Source organism: Oncorhynchus mykiss, chromosome 4, assembly GCF_013265735.2.
Source record: "Oncorhynchus mykiss isolate Arlee chromosome 4, USDA_OmykA_1.1, whole genome shotgun sequence".
In the NCBI taxonomy this organism is placed as follows: domain Eukaryota; kingdom Metazoa; phylum Chordata; class Actinopteri; order Salmoniformes; family Salmonidae; genus Oncorhynchus; species Oncorhynchus mykiss.
The window spans coordinates 16,665,868-16,686,003 of NC_048568.1; the positions used below are offsets into that span (position 1 = coordinate 16,665,868).

The 20,136-nt window shown below is 44.7% G+C and overlaps 2 protein-coding genes across 8 annotated transcripts in view; one reads left to right on the top strand and one right to left on the bottom strand.

Annotated features, from left to right (window-relative positions):
- Window positions 1-42: 42 nt before the first annotated feature.
- Window positions 43-2,186, bottom strand: hsdl1 (hydroxysteroid dehydrogenase like 1). Its single transcript, XM_021600407.2, has 4 exons — window positions 1,704-2,186; window positions 1,155-1,600; window positions 798-1,007; window positions 43-673 (listed from the first exon to the last, which is right to left on the bottom strand). The coding sequence occupies exons 1-4, from the start codon at window positions 1,921-1,923 to the stop codon at window positions 602-604; spliced, it is 948 nt and encodes a 315-aa protein (XP_021456082.1). The 5' UTR covers window positions 1,924-2,186; the 3' UTR covers window positions 43-601.
- Window positions 2,187-2,378: 192 nt separating this feature from the next.
- tbc1d32 (TBC1 domain family, member 32) overlaps window positions 2,379-20,136 on the top strand; it is a 42,562-nt gene continuing 24,804 nt past the window's right edge. For 3 of the 7 annotated variants that reach the window (XR_002473267.2, XR_005051478.1, XM_021600403.2), the window contains exons 1-16: window positions 2,429-3,082; window positions 3,185-3,346; window positions 3,561-3,738; window positions 4,191-4,262; window positions 4,387-4,512; window positions 5,016-5,094; window positions 5,197-5,300; window positions 5,393-5,454; window positions 5,540-5,690; window positions 5,794-5,853; window positions 6,199-6,301; window positions 12,648-12,785; window positions 12,946-13,035; window positions 13,879-14,021; window positions 14,520-14,647; window positions 14,881-15,082. Coding sequence is in view for 1 of the 7 variants with exons in the window: in XM_021600403.2 (XP_021456078.1) it covers window positions 2,928-3,082; window positions 3,185-3,346; window positions 3,561-3,738; window positions 4,191-4,262; window positions 4,387-4,512; window positions 5,016-5,094; window positions 5,197-5,300; window positions 5,393-5,454; window positions 5,540-5,690; window positions 5,794-5,853; window positions 6,199-6,301; window positions 12,648-12,785; window positions 12,946-13,035; window positions 13,879-14,021; window positions 14,520-14,647; window positions 14,881-15,082 (1,953 nt within the window). In the remaining 6 variants the exon portion in view is untranslated. Of the gene's footprint in view, window positions 3,083-3,184; window positions 3,347-3,560; window positions 3,739-4,190; window positions 4,263-4,386; window positions 4,513-5,015; window positions 5,095-5,196; window positions 5,301-5,392; window positions 5,455-5,539; window positions 5,691-5,793; window positions 5,854-6,198; window positions 6,302-12,647; window positions 12,786-12,945; window positions 13,036-13,878; window positions 14,022-14,519; window positions 14,648-14,880; window positions 15,083-20,136 lie in introns of all 7 variants that reach the window. The other 4 variants (XR_005051474.1, XR_005051476.1, XR_005051477.1 and 1 more) reach the window with 4 other exon arrangements.

Sequence of the window (20,136 nt, forward strand, 5' to 3'; positions counted from 1 at the left end):
ATGTTCAAAAATGAAACCCTGATCAAGTACATCAACAAATAGTTATCTAGTAAGGACCATCTTTATTGAGATACATTTTTTTATTATGCTATGCATAATACATATGCATATTCACCAAGCATCGACTACATGAAAAGTCATTCACGAGCACACAAGTTGTTTCTGCAATCATATCACCAATAATTATAATCACAGCACATCACTAAACAAAAAAGAACCCATTTCAAAATCTATTCTCAAGTATACTGTCAGTTGTACCAAAACAACTCTTTACATAGGAATGCCAGTTAAACACCTCAGTGATCACAGTTGGTCAAATAAACCTCAAATCACTGCAAAAAAATATCTCCATCACCTCCCATATCTGTGCATTTCACGGACGTCATCAACATAATTTGGGCACTACACTCCTGGAGATATTTTAGTATTATTATAAACTATGAATAAATATCATTTTGTTATGCAATTCAAGATACAACCATTACACAAACTAATTCACTCACTAGTGTAATATCATCTGTATGATGACTGTATGACTACCAGCAAGGCATAACTTTGTTGTCATGAGTTCAGTGGCTGGAGTTCCGTTTCTGGAGAACTTTCAGCATGAGCTTGTGAGCATACGTGACCCCAAGACCCAAATCCATTCGGGCATTGACTGCACAAGTCGAAACTGGAAAAGAGAACACCAACAAGAGAGTCATGGTTAGTCTATAGTTTAAAATGGACTATGGCTACTAAATGTCTATCCCTCAACTCTACCAAGACCCATTTTAAATCAGCAGTGATCTGTGTACCTGCAGTGTATGAGGCCAATAGCCTGTGGTCCTGTGTGAGATGCCCAGGGTGGAGATGGCATGACGGGCATACACGTCTGACTGCGGTATTAGCCACCCGCCTGCTGATGCTCCATGGGGCGCCACTTGGAAAGGTACCAGACTTTGCACAAAGACTCCCTGACGACCATATTCATGGTGCAAAGCACGGGAAAAGTTGTCAAGGTAAGCCTGAGAAAAAAAAAGAGAAGAATCACAGCCATTTCAGTACAACAAAACAGTAGGCCACAACGCATTTAAAAACATGAACGTTATTAGGACCACACACACACACACACACACACCTAATAGGGTGTATGTGTGTGTGTAGAATCTGACCGTAGACGCAGAGAGAGCAGCTTTGCTTGGAGAGGGTCTATAACATGCCCCAGAAGAGATGTTCACTACTGCTCCACGTCTCCTCTCTACCATGCCAGGTAGAACCAGGCGCGTCATCAGTGTGGTGGCAGCAATATTTCTGTTGATTACGTCCCATAACAGGTCTTCAGACAGGCCAGTAAAGTTTGGCGAGTTGCGAAGGGAGTCATCCACACAGTTAACTAGAAAGCCTATGTCTTTGTCCTGCAATGCATCTTTGACAGGCTTGCAAGCTGCATGGCCCTGACTGAAGTCTGCCACAAGCACCATTGTATCCACTCGGTGAGTCTCAGATATGGCCTTGGCTGTGTCACTGACACTGGCACCCTCTTGGCTTATCAGGATGATGCAGATGCCCTGCCTGGCAAGCTCCTCTGCATAGGCTTTCCCTATGGCCTCTGAAGCACCTGCAATACATGGGCATAGAAGACATGATGAGAACCACAACATAAAAACCCTTTATGTGAACTGTGGAATTATTCTCTGTCTATTCTATTGCATTTACCTTACCATAAATGACAGCCCATTCACCAAAACGGCGGCCAAGGCGCGTGCTTGGCATCAGTCGAGGAAGGAAATGCACCCTGACAAAGCTGTAGCAGTCCCGCACGAGGATGACAGCTTTGCTGGCTGTATACAGAGCACCCACAACGGCTAGGGTTTCCACACATGAATTGCATGACCGAGCAATTTCTTTGTACAAAAGCTCAAAACTGTCAACAGCAGCCATAGCAGTCACGGGTTGGTATTTAGCTAGCTAAACTAAAAAAAAAACTACAGACAATGGTTTCCAATCCTAGCCAATCTGTACTACTTATGTACGTCAATAAGCCAGTTAACGTTTTTCTGATTATATACTTGACTTGATACTTAGGACAATTTTGTCTCGTATTATGCCATCTAGGTAAATAGCAGTTCTGACAGGTGCAATCTTGAGCTAGTTTGGCTTTTGACAGACGCTCCTTTCCCGGAAGGGATTGTAAACACGGGGACCATGTGACACCTAACACAGGAACGGGATTTAAAGGCACAGTAACACGCATAACGTCTGAAACCCTTTTACAAGTAGTAGCTGTAATTTGCATATCATCATTGTCAATATTAACTTCATAAAAATTCAAACATCCTTAAACATCCTCCACCATTTGTGTTTGTTTGCAACCCTTTTCTCAGCATCATCTTTGCCTGTGACCATCTGCTTTGAATATCCCACAATGCACGAGTGTGAGCTAGCTACCTGTTTCCATAGAAACAGTGGTCGAGCCAAGCTGCAGCAGGTTCGAAATGTTTACAAACTATTCAACTAGCTAACGTTAGCTAGCTATAATGACTAAATACGCTGTACCATATGTAGCTAGTAAGTCTTACACCGTTTATTACAATGTGATACATTTGCAATGGTTTGGGGAAATGTTGAACGAAGTTAGGTCATGCAAAGGACTTTATCTCATTTCCTTCGTAGCTAGCAAGCTAACGTTAGCTACCGTCGTTAGCAAACTATGTTAGCGCCCTAATTGCAGAAATGTCAACAAACACACCATCAACTAGCTACATAGCAATACAATGCGTGTACAGGTTTTTAATACAATTACATCGCTTGTCTAACTAGCTAGTTATCGCATTGAAGAAGCGCTATAGTAGCTAGCTAGATAACAAAGTTGGCACATTCTAATCTGAATTCTGCAGATAACGTTACAGTATTTCTGCAGAGAAGAGTGAATCCACATCAAGACCATGTCTCAGTTCTCAGCTGAGGCTGAGGCTGAACTTCAGTCTCTGTTGAGGCAACTTCTAAAAAGCATCAAAGACAGAATCTCTGGTGCACCATCCATTGAATGTGCAGAGGAAATCTTACTTCATCTGGAGGAGACAGACAAGAACTTCCATAAGTATTCAGAAATAAATTGCTTTCTCGATTGTTCCCATCAAATCTGTAGTAATTTGTGTCCATTTTCATATCATTCTTGTTTATTATTGGTCTCTTTTTTTAGTTATGAATTTGTTAAGTACCTGCGGCAGTATGTGGAAAGCTCTCTGGGAGCAGTCATCGAGGAGGAGACAGAGAGCTGTGCCCGAGGAGAGGGATATGCTGTTGGGTCTGTTCAGGACACCTTGGTCCATGCTGTTACAAGGAAGACTAGAGAATCTGGAGAGTATGTATGGTGTCTCTTTCCAGTGTCCATTAAGCATTCCCATTGAATCGGAGATGACTAACATGACTCGCCACTTATTTCACCGAATATTCCACTGCTTACAGGGGAAGTCTGTATGTGCTTGTATGCTTCACAACGAATACAATCTTGAAGCAGGAGTGTAGACTAGATATGGCATTGCATTCACCCATCACATTTACTTTCTCATGTGTAGATACAAGCAAATGATGCAGACATTGAAGAACACGATGATGGTAGTCGTTGAATCCTTGATTAATAAATTTGAAGAGGACCAACTGAGAAAGGAGGAGATGCACAGGGAGAGCCAACATCAGCAGTCAAACAGCCATTACACAGACAACTGCTCCGACAGTGATTCATCCTTCAATCAGGTAATAGCATGTAAAATAAATAGCCTACAAGTCACTTTTGATGCCCTAATTGAATTTGGTCTGCAACTTTGTGGTCTGCTACTCAGCATTGCTATATAAACGCATGATTTGTTTTCGTTTGTGCTGGCAGAGTTCATATTGATTTATAGGGGGTTTAATCTAGGCCTGGACAAAGTGAGGATCCACCCAACTATCCACTGAATGGCTTTTTATACACTATCAGAACAGTATCATTATACCTTATTAACATATTTATTTTGGTTTGGATATGTAATACTATTAAATGTGTAAATCATTACGTTATAGGCTACATTTGTTTGTGTTGCCTCTGAGTTGCGTTTGTAATCAGTGTAATTTATGCTGTCTAATTTTAGTTTACCAAGCTCAAAAAAGGGAATGTACAGTAATTACACATTAACTACAGTTGCAAATGCTTCCATGTTTCCATACAGAGTTATGCATTTATCAAACAAGAACAGCTGCAAGTTCTTGCTGAAAAGCTTGACCCTAGTAGGCCTAAAGAGGTAAAAGGATTTCAATATGATTTCTATCCTGTATAATTTGCTAGGTTATTACTAGCGGCAGAGATTTAATTGATTGGAGCCAATGTTGTGTGGTCCCTGAGAGTGAAAGTGATGTGTTGTGCAGGTGCGTTGGGAGGCCCTGCAGGCTCTGTGCTGTGCCCCGCCCTCGGATGTGCTAAGCTGTGAGAGTTGGAGTGGCCTGCGCAGGAACCTCTCTGCTGCCTTGGCTGACCCAGACCCTGACCTCAGTGTAAGTCACTGAATAATGCTCACAGAAAGGTTGGCTCCTATGAGTGGAGATAACATGTTCTCAGAGAGATGCCTTTCTTGTTACATTTTGAAAATCATATTAAAGAGCCAACAAAGGAGAATGAATACTGTCATCCTTGTTTTGCTTATACAAGGAAAAGAGCTGGCCAGCTTAGTTTGGCAACTGATGATTTCTAATATATTAACTCAAAGTAAAGTAAGCCTATAGTATATAGGTACACATTGTCGGTATTTCTTGTAGGCATACTTAGAGTAGACATTTGAAACCTCAGATGAATACAAGGTCCATAAATAGAAAAGGATACTCTGATATGGGAATTCACCCCCTAGGGAACTTGTGGTCAACTTTAGTTGTTTTCAGTCTGATGAACATTTGTCACAGTGAAATTGCAACAATTCACATTTGTATGAGTCCTATTTCCCGAAGGTTGTCTGTTTCTCTCCTCAGATTACTCAGTATTATTTTGTTTACTCTCTACTCAGGATAAGGTCCTGCGCTTTTTTGCAAAAACATTCTCCTGTTCGCCACTGAATGTAACAAGGGAGATCTACACCAGTTTAGGTAATTCATTTGTTTTTCCCGTATATGTTTCTGAAATGTAATGTTTAAAAAAAAAATCAAAGTCTGATGTGGATAATACATATTTTGCCTTCTGATAAATAGCCAAAAGTCTGGAGTCTGACTTCCTGTACCATAAATTGAGCCTCCCTACTGGATCAGCGGGGATTGATGTAAACAGACAGGACATTACCCGTCTCCTAAAACAAGTATGCACCCTCTCTAATGGGATACTTGCATGGCAGTTATACCTATATGAAAATGATGTAATTATTACACTTTTTTTTGTTTTTTTTGCCAGATGCGATTAATGAATGATTTTCAGAAGGAAGTAACAACCTTTTGGATTCGGCACCCAGAGAAGTGAGATGTTTGTTCTATTTTATGAAGTGATCCAAATTAATAGTTTAATCTAGAATTAGATTTAGTATCTTCTTTCTGTCACTAGGTACATGGAGGAGATAATAGAGAGTACTTTCTCCCTCCTGTCCATAAACCCTGAACACGGGTTAGAGCCACAAGGGTCAGAGAAAGCCTTGAAGCCCATGCACCTCATTGCCTTACTGGATATCAAAGCCACCTGGTTTAAGAAGTGGATGGTGAGCACAATATTAACCTTCTCTAAACACCACAAAAAAAGTATAAGTAGTCAAACCAATTGTCAGTGCTGAGTGAATATGATGTCATTCCTGTCTCTTCCAGCATGGTTACTACAGCAGGACCGTGGTCTTTAGGCTCCTGGAGAGGAAGTACAAGTCTCTGGTGAGTGAGTGATGACTCATCTTTATGGTTCTGTGACAGTGAGGGTGGTGGTAACGCGATTGATGACGAGCTGATGATTGTCCTCCTTCGTGATGATACATTTGTTTCCAGTTTTATTAAGATTAAAGTCTAGATTGCCTTTATAGCTATTGTCTTGCAGTATACAGTTGATGAATGTTGAAGACATTAAACTTTCTATATATCTAGTTATATTCTATTCGCAGGTAGAGTGCTGGAAAATGTATTACCCTCAAACAAATGATTTACTTTACAGGTCTTCAGTTGTATTTTTTCAGTGTTTTCAACATTCCTTTGATGATTGTAATGAGCGCTGTTCTATCCCAGATTGTGGCAGCTCTTCAGCAGTGCATTCATTATTATGACTCCTGTGACCCAGTCAGAGATGAGACGGCTGAGGTCATCCACTCTATGGAGCACCAGCACATCGGTAAATTAAACTTTCATCTACACTGGTATTTCTCCATTCTATTCAAATTATATTGTAACCAAGATCTACTGTAGCACAACACCAATAACCAACATGTAGACCTATTTTGTACACTGCTCAAAACAAATGAAGGGAACACTAAAATAACACATCCTAGATCTGAATGAATGAAATATTCTTATTAAATACTTTTTTTCTTTACATAGTTGAATGTGCTGACAACAAAATCACACAAAAACGATCAATGGAAATCAAATTTATCAACCCATGGAGGTCTGGATTTGGAGTCACACTCAAAATTAAAGTGGAAAACCACACTACAGGCTGATCCAACTTTGATGTAATGTCCTTAAAACAAGTCAAAATGAGGCTCAGTAGTGTGTGTGGCCTCCACGTGACTGTATGACCTCCCTAAAACGCCTGAGCATGCTACTGATGAGGTGACGGATGGTCTCCTGAGGGATCTCCTCCCAGACCTGGACTAAAGCATCCGCCAACTCCTGGACAGTCTGTGGTGCAACGTGGCGTTGGTGGATGGAGCGAGACATGATGTTCCAGATGTGCTCAATTGGATTCAGGTCTGGGGAACGGGCGGGCCAGTCCATAGCATCAATGCCTTCCTCTTGCAGGAACTGCTGACACACTCCAGCCACAGGAGGTCTAGCATTGTCTTGCATTAGGAGGAACCCAGGGCCAACCGCACCAGCATATGGTCTCACAAGGGGTCTGAGGATCTCATCTCGGTACCTAATGGCAGTCAGTCTACCTCTGGCGAGCACATGGAGGGCTGTGCGGCTCCCCAAAGAAATGCCACCCCACACCATGACTGACCCACTGTCAAACCGGTCATGTTGGAGGATGTTGCAGGCAGCAGAACGTTCTCCACGGTGTCTCCAGACTGTCACGTCTGCCACATGTGCTCAGTGTGAACCTGCTTTCATCTGTGAAGAGCACAGGGCGCCAGTGGCGAATTTGCCAATCTTGGTGTTCTCTGGCAAATGAAAAACGTCCTGCACGGTGTTGGGCTGTAAGCACAGCCCCCACCTGTGGACGTCGGGCCCTCATACCACTCTCAGTCTGTTTCTGACCGTTTGAGCAGACACATGCACATTTGTGGCCTGCTGGAGGTCATTTTGCAGGGCTCTGGCAGTGCTCCTCCTGCTCCTCCTTGCACAAAGGCGGAGGTAGCGGTCCTGCTGCTGGGTTGTTGCGCTCCTACGGCCTCCTCCACGTCTCCTGATGTACTGGCCTGTCTCCTGGTAGCGCCTCCATGCTCTGGACACTACGCTGACAGACACAGCAAAACTTCTTGCCATAGCTCGCATTGATGTGCCATCCTGGATGACCTGCACTACCTGAGTCACTTGTGTGGGTTGTAGACTCCATCTCATGCTACCACTAGAGTGAAAGCACCGCCAGCATTCAAAAGTGACCAAAACATCAGCCAGGAAGCATAGGAACTGAGAAGTGGTCTGTGGTCCCCACCTGCAGAACCACTCCTTTATTGGGGGTGTCTTGCTAATTGCCTATAATTTCCACCTGTTGTCTATTCCATTTGCACAACAGCATGTGAAATTTATTGTCAATCAGTGTTGCTTCCTAAGTGGACAGTTTGATTTCACAGAAGTGTGATTGACTTGGAGTTACATTGTGTTGTTTAAGTGTTCCCTTTATTTTTTTGAGCAGTGTATTTGGTTGTTGGAGAACATTTCTAATTATTACACAGGACATTTTAATCATTAGAGGCTAATAGCTTTTTCTTTGGCTTTTCACCTGCTGTACATCCCTTGAGAACTCAATGCAGGCGCCAGGCCCTCCCTCCCAGCTCGCCTCCACCTCTCCCTATTCACCTGGTTCACACGCCTCCTTATCCCACTGAGTGTGGGGTGTTTAGATACTGAATAAGTCAAGTTTTGTTGAGGCGGCCCGTATCTGCAGTTATCAGACACCCGGTGGTTTGTTTTCCTCTGTCTGTGGTCTTACAGTCTGTCCTCCTCCTCTCCAGGCCCGATGGCTCTGCTGCTATCTATCTATCGCCAGGGCCGAGGAGGGCTCCCATGCTTTGAAAGAGATTACCACTGTGTATACTGTGTAGTCTGGGGAAGAGCAGAAGAGCTGCATAGTGAAATACTGTTAGGGATGGTGGGGATGGAGGAAATCACTGACTGGCCAAGCTCAGGGAGTAGAATAGCAAAATGTCTATAACAGCAGCCAGAGTATATTCAAGTCTGGTCTTTTGAGTCTTGAGAAGCCCAGATTATGTATGACCATGTGATATGTATTCATCATTTGGTCCATGATACAAAGAATGACTTGTGTGAACTGGAGCTCACCTGTAATGAATATGTAGGGAGTCAGGAAGCAGGTGTATAAAGAGAGTTTAATAATAAGACAAGGCAGGTGAACAAACCAGGAGTAGTGTACTGAACGTGAAAACAAACCAATTCTGCCTGATGACTGAGGATACTGAAAGCTAAATAAAGGGAAGGTAATCAAGGTGATGATGACGTCCAGGTGTGGGTAATGATGGGGAGCAGGTGGGGGTAATGATCGGGAGCAAGTGTGGGTAAAGATGGATAGCGGGTGTGGGTAATGGTGGGGAGCGGGTGTGGGTAATGGTGGGGAGCGGGTGTGGGTAATGATGGGGAGCGGGTGTGGGTAATGATGGGGAGCGGGTGTGGGTAGTGATGCGGAGCGGGTGTGGGTAATGGTGGAGAGCGGGTGTGGGTAATGATGGGGAGCGGGTGTGGGTAATGATGGGGAGTGGGTGTGGGTAGTGATGGGGAGCGGGTGTGGGTAATGATGGGGAGCCGGTGTGGGTAATGATTTGGAGCGGGTGTGGGTAATGATGGGGAGCGGGTGTGGGTAATGATGGGGAGCGGGTGTGGGTAATGATGGGGAGCGGGTGTGGGTAATGATGGGGAGCGGGTGTGGGTAATGATGGGGAGCGGGTGTGGGTAATGATGGAGAGCGGGTGTGGGTAATGATGGGGAGCGGGTATGGGTAATGATGGAGAGCGGGTGTGGGTAATGATGGGGAGCGGGTGTGGGTAATGATGGGGAGCGGGTGTGGGTAATGATGGGGAGCGGGTGTGGGTAATGATGGAGAGCGGGTGTGAGTAATGATCGGGAGCGGGTGTGGGTAATGATGGGGAGCGGGTGTGGGTAATGTTGGATAGCGGGTGTGGGTAAAAGATGGGGAGCGGTGTGGGTAATGATGGAGAGCGGGTGTGGGTAATGATGGGGAGCGGGTGTGGGTAATGATGGATAGCGGGTGTGGGTAATGATGGAGAGCGGGTGTGGGTAATGATGGGGAGCGGGTGTGGGTAATGATGGGGAGCGGGTGTGAGTAATGATGGGGAGCGGGTGTGGGTAATGATGGGGAGCGGGTGTGGGTAATGTTGGAGAGCGGATGTGGGTAATGATGGGGAGCGGGTGTGGGTAATGATGGGGAGCGGGTGTGGGTAATGATGGGGAGCGGGTGTGGGTAATGATGGAGAGCGGGTGTGGGTAATGATGGGGAGTGGGTATGGGTAATGATGGAGAGCGGGTGTGGGTAATGATGGGGAGCGGGTGTGGGTAATGATGGGGAGCGGGTGTTGGTAACGATGGAGAGCGGGTGTGGGTAATGATGGGGAGCGGGTGTGGGTAATGATGGAGAGCGGGTGTGGGTAATGATGGAGAGCGGGTGTGGGTAATGATGGAGAGCGGGTGTGGGTAATGATGGAGAGCGGGTGTGGGTAATGATGGGGGGCGGGTGTGGGTAATGATGGAGAGCGGGTGTGGGTAATGATGGGGAGCGGGTGTGGGTAATGATGGAGAGCGGGTGTGGGTAATGATGGAGAGCGGGTGTGGGTAATGATGGAGAGCGGGTGTGGGTAATAATGGAGAGCGGGTGTGGGTAATGATGGAGAGCGGGTGTGGGTAATGATGGAGAGCGGGTGTGGGTAATGATGGGGAGCGGGTGTGGGTAATGATGGAGAGCGGGTGTGGGTAATGATGGAGAGCGGGTGTGGGTAATGATGGAGAGCCGGTGTGGGTAATGATTTGGAGCGGGTGTGGGTAATGATGGGGAGCGGGTGTGGGTAATGATGGGGAGCGGGTGTGGGTAATGATGGGGAGCGGGTGTGGGTAATGATGGGGAGCGGGTGTGGGTAATGATGGGGAGCGGGTGTGGGTAATGATGGGGAGCGGGTGTGGGTAATGGTGGAGAGCGGGTGTGGGTAATGATGGGGAGCGGGTGTGGGTAATGATGGGGAGTGGGTGTGGGTAGTGATGGGGAGCGGGTGTGGGTAATGATGGGGAGCCGGTGTGGGTAATGATTTGGAGCGGGTGTGGGTAATGATGGGGAGCGGGTGTGGGTAATGATGGGGAGCGGGTGTGGGTAATGATGGGGAGCGGGTGTGGGTAATGATGGGGAGCGGGTGTGGGTAATGATGGAGAGCGGGTGTGGGTAATGATGGGGAGCGGGTATGGGTAATGATGGAGAGCGGGTGTGGGTAATGATGGGGAGCGGGTGTGGGTAATGTTGGGGAGCGGGTGTGGGTAATGATGGGGAGCGGGTGTGGGTAATGATGGAGAGCGGGTGTGAGTAATGATCGGGAGCGGGTGTGGGTAATGATGGGGAGCGGGTGTGGGTAATGTTGGATAGCGGGTGTGGGTAAAAGATGGGGAGCGGTGTGGGTAATGATGGAGAGCGGGTGTGGGTAATGATGGGGAGCGGGTGTGGGTAATGATGGATAGCGGGTGTGGGTAATGATGGAGAGCGGGTGTGGGTAATGATGGGGAGCGGGTGTGGGTAATGATGGGGAGCGGGTGTGAGTAATGATGGGGAGCGGGTGTGGGTAATGATGGGGAGCGGGTGTGGGTAATGTTGGAGAGCGGATGTGGGTAATGATGGGGAGCGGGTGTGGGTAATGATGGGGAGCGGGTGTGGGTAATGATGGGGAGCGGGTGTGGGTAATGATGGAGAGCGGGTGTGGGTAATGATGGGGAGTGGGTATGGGTAATGATGGAGAGCGGGTGTGGGTAATGATGGGGAGCGGGTGTGGGTAATGATGGGGAGAGGGTGTTGGTAACGATGGAGAGCGGGTGTGGGTAATGATGGGGAGCGGGTGTGGGTAATGATGGAGAGCGGGTGTGGGTAATGATGGAGAGCGGGTGTGGGTAATGATGGAGAGCGGGTGTGGGTAATGATGGAGAGCGGGTGTGGGTAATGATGGGGGGCGGGTGTGGGTAATGATGGAGGGCGGGTGTGGGTAATGATGGGGAGCGGGTGTGGGTAATGATGGAGAGCGGGTGTGGGTAATGATGGAGAGCGGGTGTGGGTAATGATGGAGAGCGGGTGTGGGTAATAATGGGGAGCGGGTGTGGGTAATGATGGGGAGCGGGTGTGGGTAATGATGGAGAGCGGGTGTGGGTAATGATGGAGAGCGGGTGTGGACAATGATGGGGAGCGGGTGTGGGTAATGATGGAGAGCGGGTGTGGGTAATGATGGAGAGCGGGTGTGGGTAATGATGGAGAGCGGGTGTGGGTAATGATGGGGAGCGGGTGTGGGTAATGATGGGGAGCGGGTGTGGGTAATGATGGTTGCCAGGACCGGTGATTAGTAGACCGGCGACGTCAAGCCCTGGACATGGGGAGCGGGTGTAGGCGGGACAACACCATGATTGTGCTAAACAACTAATTGTAAGCAATGTAGGAGGTAATTAGGTAAGGAAGACTGGGGTTGTAGAAGTGCAGAAATGATTTAAGCATCCCTTAGGCTTTTTGAAAAAAACTTTTCCTAAGCCTGTATTCTATTTCAGACTAGCTTCTCTCTCCTTTCCCAATGCTATATCCACTGAGACCTAAGAATGGCCCACTATTTCTCTCCCATACGCTGTTTCTCCTGAATACAGTGCCGTTGATATTTCCTACAGCCTCATATATAGAATGGAAGGCCTAATAAAAAAGATGCCTAATGTCTCTCTCCCTTATAGTTCTCCTTAAAACAGAGCGTGCCTCGTGTTGTCTTCTGTGGGGCAGCTCTGCCGTAGAGTGAGGCTGCGTTCTTGACCTTGCATTGGATGAACACAGATAAACTGACCCCGTTGTCAGTGATTGTGCAAAAGGCTTTTTTTGTCCCTTGTTTGAACCTGTATTATCAGTACTGTTTTTTTGTTTCAGCATATGCTAAAATATAGGTTGGTGAAGAAATTGTATTATGTTTCATATCAAATTACATCAGCATGCTATTTGTTACATGTCGTGAATGGAGTTTCACCTGAATAAATGTTAAAGGGGTTTAGACAGCATGTTATCTCTTTTGTTCCCACTGTTGAAGCATAATCTTGTTTCTGTCCAGGCACTGCTCAAAGGACTCTCTACACTACCAAGGAGCTGGAATATATGTATTTCGTTCACTCATTATGTGTGCTTGGAAGGCTTCTCATGTACACTAATGGGAGAAAGCTCTTTCCCGTCACAGTGTGGAAACGCAAAGGTATGAACATAAGTGAATACTTTTTTTTAAACTGGAAAAAAAAGCGTAGTTTGACAGTTTTTTCACAGAAGTTGCTTTGACCCCCATCCTGGAGGAAGAGCTGTTGCATTACTCTCGGTTGCCACCCTAACTGTCTGATACATGTGTCATTTTCTTACAGATCCAGTCAGTCTGACAGACTTGCTTGTCATTCTGATTAGCATCATGTACCAACACCCCAAGCCTCCTCACAGTGACTCATCACATGCAGGTGTGGTTCACGTTGCCTCTCCCATCCCTTGGCTCACTATCCAGCCTTCTTTTACACATGCTTCCCACCCTCTCATTAAGATGATGACTCAACTATGCAAGAAGGTGTAACAACAGATGAGTTGTTCCACGAAATGAGTGCCTTTTGCATCCCTTTGATATTTCAAGTAGAAATATTGCATTTAAAAGCAAGTTATATTAATGGACATGCCCTTTAATATAGACCACATGGAGAATTCAATACATCAGATTTTTATAATGACTGAAGTCTGGCTAAAGTCCCAAAATGCAGCATTTTGATATGTCCCCCGATGCACCCTTTGTGACTTCTAGGAATACTTTTTTTCCCCCACCTTCATCGGCCCTAGTTCTTTTGCTGCTTTGACAAAGTAATTTCCAAGTAGTATTATTTATTTTGTCGTTCACGTCTGTCTGTCCCTCATTTTAAGGGCAACCCTGTTGACAGGCACAACTCAATATTAGGAAGGTGTCCTTAATGTTTTGTATACTCATTGTATATTATCTGTTGGTGACACCAACACCCATTTTATTGCTCCTTCACTTTCATGAGCAACACTACAATACCTTTACCCCAGTTAAATGATCAATAGTAATGTACCTTCCCTGTCAAACAGCATGTCCTTTGCCAGTGCTCCACAGCTAAAGCCACAAACTATAGCTTAAAATTAACATATCTTTCATGGTCTTTGTTCAAATAATGATTACTGATACTTAGGAATTTTCGTTGCTGTGTCGTAAAATCTTAAACTGAGCTGTCCCGTATGGTTGTGTGGGTGGGTGTATGTGCATGTCTGCATGTGTGTCGTTGCAATTGTGTTTCTAGACACTCTCTCTCCCACCACTCTTGTAATGGAGTTGCTGAGGACCCTGGGTGACCGCACAGAGTGTGCAGTGGAGTGCCTTTACCAAACCCCTGTCATAGAGACACTTCTGGCACCCATCATCACCCTGCTCAAAGGAGAACAGGTCAGTATAAAGCAGATCAGCATAAAGCAGGTCAGTCTAAAACAGGTCAGCAAAAGCAGATCAGCATAAAGCAGGTCAGTAAAAACAGATCAGCATAAAGCAGGTCAGTATAAAACAGGTCAGCGTAAAGCAGGTCAGCATAAAGCAGGTCACCATAAAGCATCTGTTACATTTTAGGTTACTTGGTACAGTATCACTAAATAACTACAGTAAAATAATACAATCTCTCAGCTCTAATGGTTATAAACCTGCATTTATTCAATATATGTAATGCAGTGTAAGCTGGGGTAAATCCAAGTGTTTATTTATACAATATTTCAGTTCTATATACAAATGAATGAACCAACATCCCCAGCATGATGTTTATTAGTATTGTAGAAATGTGTTGATGGTATGTGGAAAGTTAGTTGCATTTGCACTGTATGAGTTGTCTGTGTTATTTTGCATTAATTCTGCAATGTGCCCAAAGCCATTTCAATTAAGTGTTTTGTGTCACAGGCTAAATTAAACTCCCCAGAAACTTCATTGATTCATATAGCAGACACTCTCGCAAGAATTGCCACCACTGAGCGAGGATTATCACTTTTCTTATATGAAAGAAATCTAGTTTCTGGTGAGGGGGAAGGGTAAGTAAAAAACGTATTTTATACACAGGGTACTTATTCATTGTTTATTATTATGAATATTGCACTTTCAGCATCTTAAGTGTACTAAAAAAGTATGACAATTTTTCTCGTGTACTTACAGAGCACAACAATTTATGTTGGATTGTTAATCCTTATACATCAAACATTTGAATGGTATACCAGTATGAGTGACGGCTCATGTAATCGATCAGGGTGTTTTATTTGTGGTCTAGTATTTCAGCTGCCCATGTAATCGTTCAGTTCACCCAGAGGCTCCTGGCTAAAGAGCTGCCATTGTTACGGAATGCAGAGACATCCTATGGCGTGAGCGGGGCCTTTATCTTCGTGTGTCGGCAGATGTACAACACATGTGAAGGACTGCAGGTGCTCAGGCCCTATGGCCTGCATGAGTGCATCGCTGCAGCTTGGAAAAAGGTATGTTTTTACTCTACTGAAAAGGAAGCAATTTTCCATCATACTAATCAATTCTAAATGTATTGGTCGCGTACACAGTTTAGCAGATGTTATAGTTGGTGCAGCGAAATGCTTATGTTACTAGCTCCTAACAATGCAGTAAAATGTCAAACAGGTACACAAATAATCAATTAAAAATAGAAAGAACAAGAAATCAAGAAATAATGGAACAAATCCAATTAACAACCCAAATAGCACTTTAACAGTAATCCTGATGCAATCTATACGTATCTATCTGTACTCCAGCACTTTGGATTTGAAATGATACAATGACTATGAGGTTAAAGTGCAGACTGTCAGCTTTAGTTACTGCACTTTTTGTACATACAGTGGTTCTTCTTTTAAAAGTTGCTGCGTACTGCAGCACAGCTTGCGGGGTGCCGCAGAATTCTATGGCACGTTATTTAAATGTCAGCCGTTGTTGCCAGAATGATGCAATTTACCACAATCTGCCACCATCTACCACAAATGGTCACGGCATAAGCTCAAAACTTTTAAAGGGAGAACCACTGTAGTAGTCCCACCGTTTTAGGGGACCAAAAGTATTGGGACAAAAGTACTTCCACTGAGATGTAACATCACTGAGACTCAACTTGTGTTGAGCCATTAAACACTGAGTGTACAAAACATTAAGGACACCTGCTCTTTCCATGCCATAGACTGACCAGGTGAATTCAGGTGAAAGATATGATCACTTATTGATGTCACCTGTTAAATCCACTTCAATCAGTGTAGATGAAGGGGAGAAGGCAGGTTAAAGAAGGATTTTTAAGCCTTGAGACAATTGAGACATGGATTGTGTATATGTGTCATTCAGAGGGTGAATTGTCAAGACTAAATATTTAAGTGCCTTAGAATGGGTTATGGTAGTAGGTGCCTGGCGCACACATTTGAGTTAGTCAAGAACTGCCACGCTGCTGGGTTTTTCACACTCAAAAGTGTCCCGTGTGTTTCACGAATGGTCCACCACCCGAAAGACATCCAGCCAACTTGACACAACAGTGGGAAGCATTGTAGTCAACATGGGCCAGCATCCCTGTGGAACGCTTTCGACAGCTTGTAGAGTCCATGACCCCGACGAATTGAGGCTGTTTTGAGTGCAACTCAATATTAGGAAGTTGTTCCTAATGTTTTGTACACTCAGTGTATACTATATATATATATATATAAGGTTACATAAGCAAGATCTTTAATTTATCCTAAGACACTCCCAGTGTATCAGCAGTTTTACTAGTTTGATTACTCATTTGCCAGCAAGCAGGTATGATATGCTGTTTGCTTTTATGAGCCATTGTCTACGCCTTTATCAATAGGAATTCTAAGTAATCCTTATCCCACATTCAGATACCAACAAACTCCACCCTCCTAAAATGTTCTCATAAACATAACATGTGAAATACAGTATTAACTATTGTACTTGGTGGGGGGGGGGGGGGGGGGGGAAGACATCAGAAAAATACTATTTTACCTGTTTAGTCAAATGTCAGAAAGTTAAAGTTCCTGCAGCCCTATAAAATGTTTGGAGTCATTAAATGACCAAGAATGCTGGAGGTTACCGAAAACCATACTTTACGATGGACAAGCTGTATTTTGTTGATCTGTAAACCTCCAGCATCCGTGGTGTCTTAAAAATCGAACAAAATTGTATTTGTCACATGCCCCGAATACAACAGGTGTAGGCTTGACCATGAAATGCTTTCTTACGAGCCCTTCCAATGATGCAGAGATTTATAATAAAAAGAAAAATAGTAATACAAGAGGAATAAAATACACAAGAATGGAGCAATATACAGGGCAATTACCAGATCAATGTGCAGAGAGATGTATGAGGTACAGTGCCTTGCGAAAGTATTCGGCCCCCTTGAACTTTGCGACCTTTTGCCACATTTCAGGCTTCAAACATAAAGATATAAAACTGTATTTTTTTGTGAAGAATCAACAACAAGTGGGACACAATCATGAAGTGGAACGACATTTATTGGATATTTCAAACTTTTTTAACAAATCAAAAACTGAAAAATTGGGCGTGCAAAATTATTCAGCCCCCTTAAGTTAATACTTTGTAGCGCCACCTTTTGCTGCGATTACAGCTGTAAGTCGCTTGGGTTATATCTTTATCAGTTTTGCACATCGAGAGACTGACATTTTTTCCCATTCCTCCTTGCAAAACAGCTCGAGCTCAGTGAGGTTGGATGGAGAGCATTTGTGAACAGCAGTTTTCAGTTCTTTCCACAGATTCTCGATTGGATTCAGGTCTGGACTTTGACTTGGCCATTCTAACACCTGGATATGTTTATTTTTGAACCATTCCATTGTAGATTTTGCTTTATGTTTTGGATCATTGTCTTGTTGGAAGACAAATCTCCGTCCCAGTCTCAGGTCTTTTGCAGACTCCATCAGGTTTTCTTCCAGAATGGTCCTGTATTTGGCTCCATCCATCTTCCCATCAATTTTAACCATCTTCCCTGTCCCTGCTGAAGAAAAGCAGGCCCAAACCATGATGCTGCCACCACCATGTTTGACAGTGGGGATGGTGTCTTCAGCTGTGTTGCTTTTACGCCAAACATAACGTTTTGCATTGTTGCCAAAAAGTTCAATTTTGGTTTCATCTGACCAGAGCACCTTCTTCCACATGTTTGGTGTGTCTCCCAGGTGGCTTGTGGCAAACTTTAAACAACACTTTTTATGGATATCTTTAAGAAATGGCTTTCTTCTTGCCACTCTTCCATAAAGGTCAGATTTGTGCAATATACGACTGATTGTTGTCCTATGGACAGAGTCTCCCACCTCAGCTGTAGATCTCTGCAGTTCATCCAGAGTGATCATGGGCCTCTTGGCTGCATCTCTGATCAGTCTTGAGCTGAAAATTTAGAGGGACGACCAGGTCTTGGTAGATTTGCAGTGGTCTAATACTCCTTCCATTTCAATATTATCGCTTGCACAGTGCTCCTTAGGATGTTTAAAGCTTGGGAAATATTTTTGTATCCAAATCCGGCTTTAAACTTCTTCACAACAGTATCTCGGACCTGCCTGGTGTGTTCCTTGTTCTTCATGATGCTCTCTGCGCTTTTAACGGACCTCTGAGACTATCACAGTGCAGGTGCATTCATACGGAGACTTGATTACACACAGGTAGATTGTATTTATCATCATTAGTCATTTAGGTCAACATTGGATCATTCAGAGATCCTCACTGAACTTCTGGTGAGAGTTTGCTGCACTGAAAGTAAAGGGGCTGAATAATTTTGCACGCCCAATTTTTCAGTTTTGGATTTGTTAAAAAAGTTTGAAATATCCAATAAATGTTGTTCCACTTCATGATTGTGTCCCACTTGTTGTTGATTCTTCACAAAAAAATACAGTTTTATATCTTTATGTTTGAAGCCTGAAATGTGGCAAAAGGTCGCAAAGTTCAAGGGAGCCGAATACTTTCGCAAGGCACTGTAGATACTGTACTTTATCTATATGAAGGCAGGGTAAAGAGACTAGGCATCAGGATAGATAATAATAAGAGTAAACTAAAGAACAGAGTAGCGTCAGTATATGATGAGAGTAAAAGTGTGTGTGAATGTGTGTATATGTTATGTTCATATGCGTGTGTGTATGTGTGTCGAAGGTAAGCGTGTGTGTGTGCGTATGTAGTGTATGTGTGTGGGTTTTCTGTGTGTGTGTGTGTGTCAGTGAGTGTATCTGTGTGTGTGTGTGTGTGTGTGTGTAGTCTTGTGAGTGCGCATAGAGTCAGTGCAAGAGAGGGTCAGTGCATATAGTCCAGGTAACCATTAGGTAACTATTTAGTTGTCTTATGGCTTGGGGGTAGAAATGGTCTCGGAGCCTGTTGGTCCGAGAGCTGATACTCCAGTACCGTTTGCCGGACGGTAGCTGAGTGAACAGTCTGTGGCTGGAGACTTCAGCAATTTTTATGGCCTTCCTCTGACACGTCCTGAATGGCAGCTGTCCGCACCACCCTCTGTAGCGCTTTGCAGTCGAGGGTGGTGCATTTGCCACACCAAGCGGTGATGCAACCAGTCAAGATGCTCTCCATGGTGCGACTTGTTGAGGCCCATGACATATCTGACCCCTCCCTGTAGGCTGTCTCATCGTCGTCGGTGATCAGGCCTACCACCGGAGTGTCGTCAGCATACTTGATGATGGTGTTGGAGTCGTGGGTGGCTACACAGTCGAGGGTGAACATGGAGTACAGGAGGGGACTAAGCAAACACCCTTGAGGGTCCCCCGTGTTGAGGGTCAGTGTGGCGGAGGTGTTGTTGCCTACCCTCACCACCGAACAGTTACAGAGGGTGGTGTTCAGTCCCAGGGTCCACAGCTTGGTGATGGACAATGATGTTGAACGCTGAGCTGTAGTTTATGAACAGCATTTTCAAATAGTTATTTCCCCTTTTGTCCAGGTTGGGAGAGGACAGTGTGAAGTGCAACTGAGATTGTGTCATCTGTGGATCTGCTGGGCGGTATGCTAATTGGAGTGGGTCCAGGGTATCTGGGATGATGGTGTGATGTGTCTCATGACCAGCCTTTCAAAGCACTTCATAATGACAGCTGGCAGGTTACCTTGGAATTCTTGGGAACAGAGACAATGGTGGTCAGCTTGAAACATGTTGGGATTACACACTTGCCAGCTGGTCTGTGCATGCTTTGAGAACGCGTCCTGGTGTTCCGTCTGGCGGCCTTGCGAGTGTTAAACAATTCTCAATTAGAGCTTGTCAACTACCCTCACAAACCCCAGAACAAAACTTTGCCTTCACAATAGCACCTCCACAAACCAAATTTCATGAAAGTTTAAACAAAACCATATTGTCTAAGGCCATTGTTTTGTGATGGGTGTTGCATATCAGGCAGGCAGCTACAGGAGACAGAGAACTTTCTACACTGCTAATAATGGATCCCTGTGAGCCCTGTGCCTCTATGGAGGAAGGTATAAAGAGCCTCTAACATGACTGCTGAACTCCTCATTGTTGAAGTTCAGTGTACGGGTTCAGGGGAGAAAAACAAAGGCTCAA

Bases quoted from the DNA above. Each gene is read 5' to 3' on its own strand.
- hsdl1 (XM_021600407.2), bottom strand. From the start codon at position 1,923: ATGGCTGCTGTTGACAGTTTTGAGCTTTTGTACAAAGAAATTGCTCGG. The intron at 1,008-1,154 runs GTCAGATTCTAC...TTTTTTTCTCAG, and splicing joins CTGCTCTCTCTGCGTCTACG to GCTTACCTTGACAACTTTTC. The intron at 674-797 runs GTACACAGATCA...TCTCTTTTCCAG, and splicing joins ATTGGCCTCATACACTGCAG to TTTCGACTTGTGCAGTCAAT.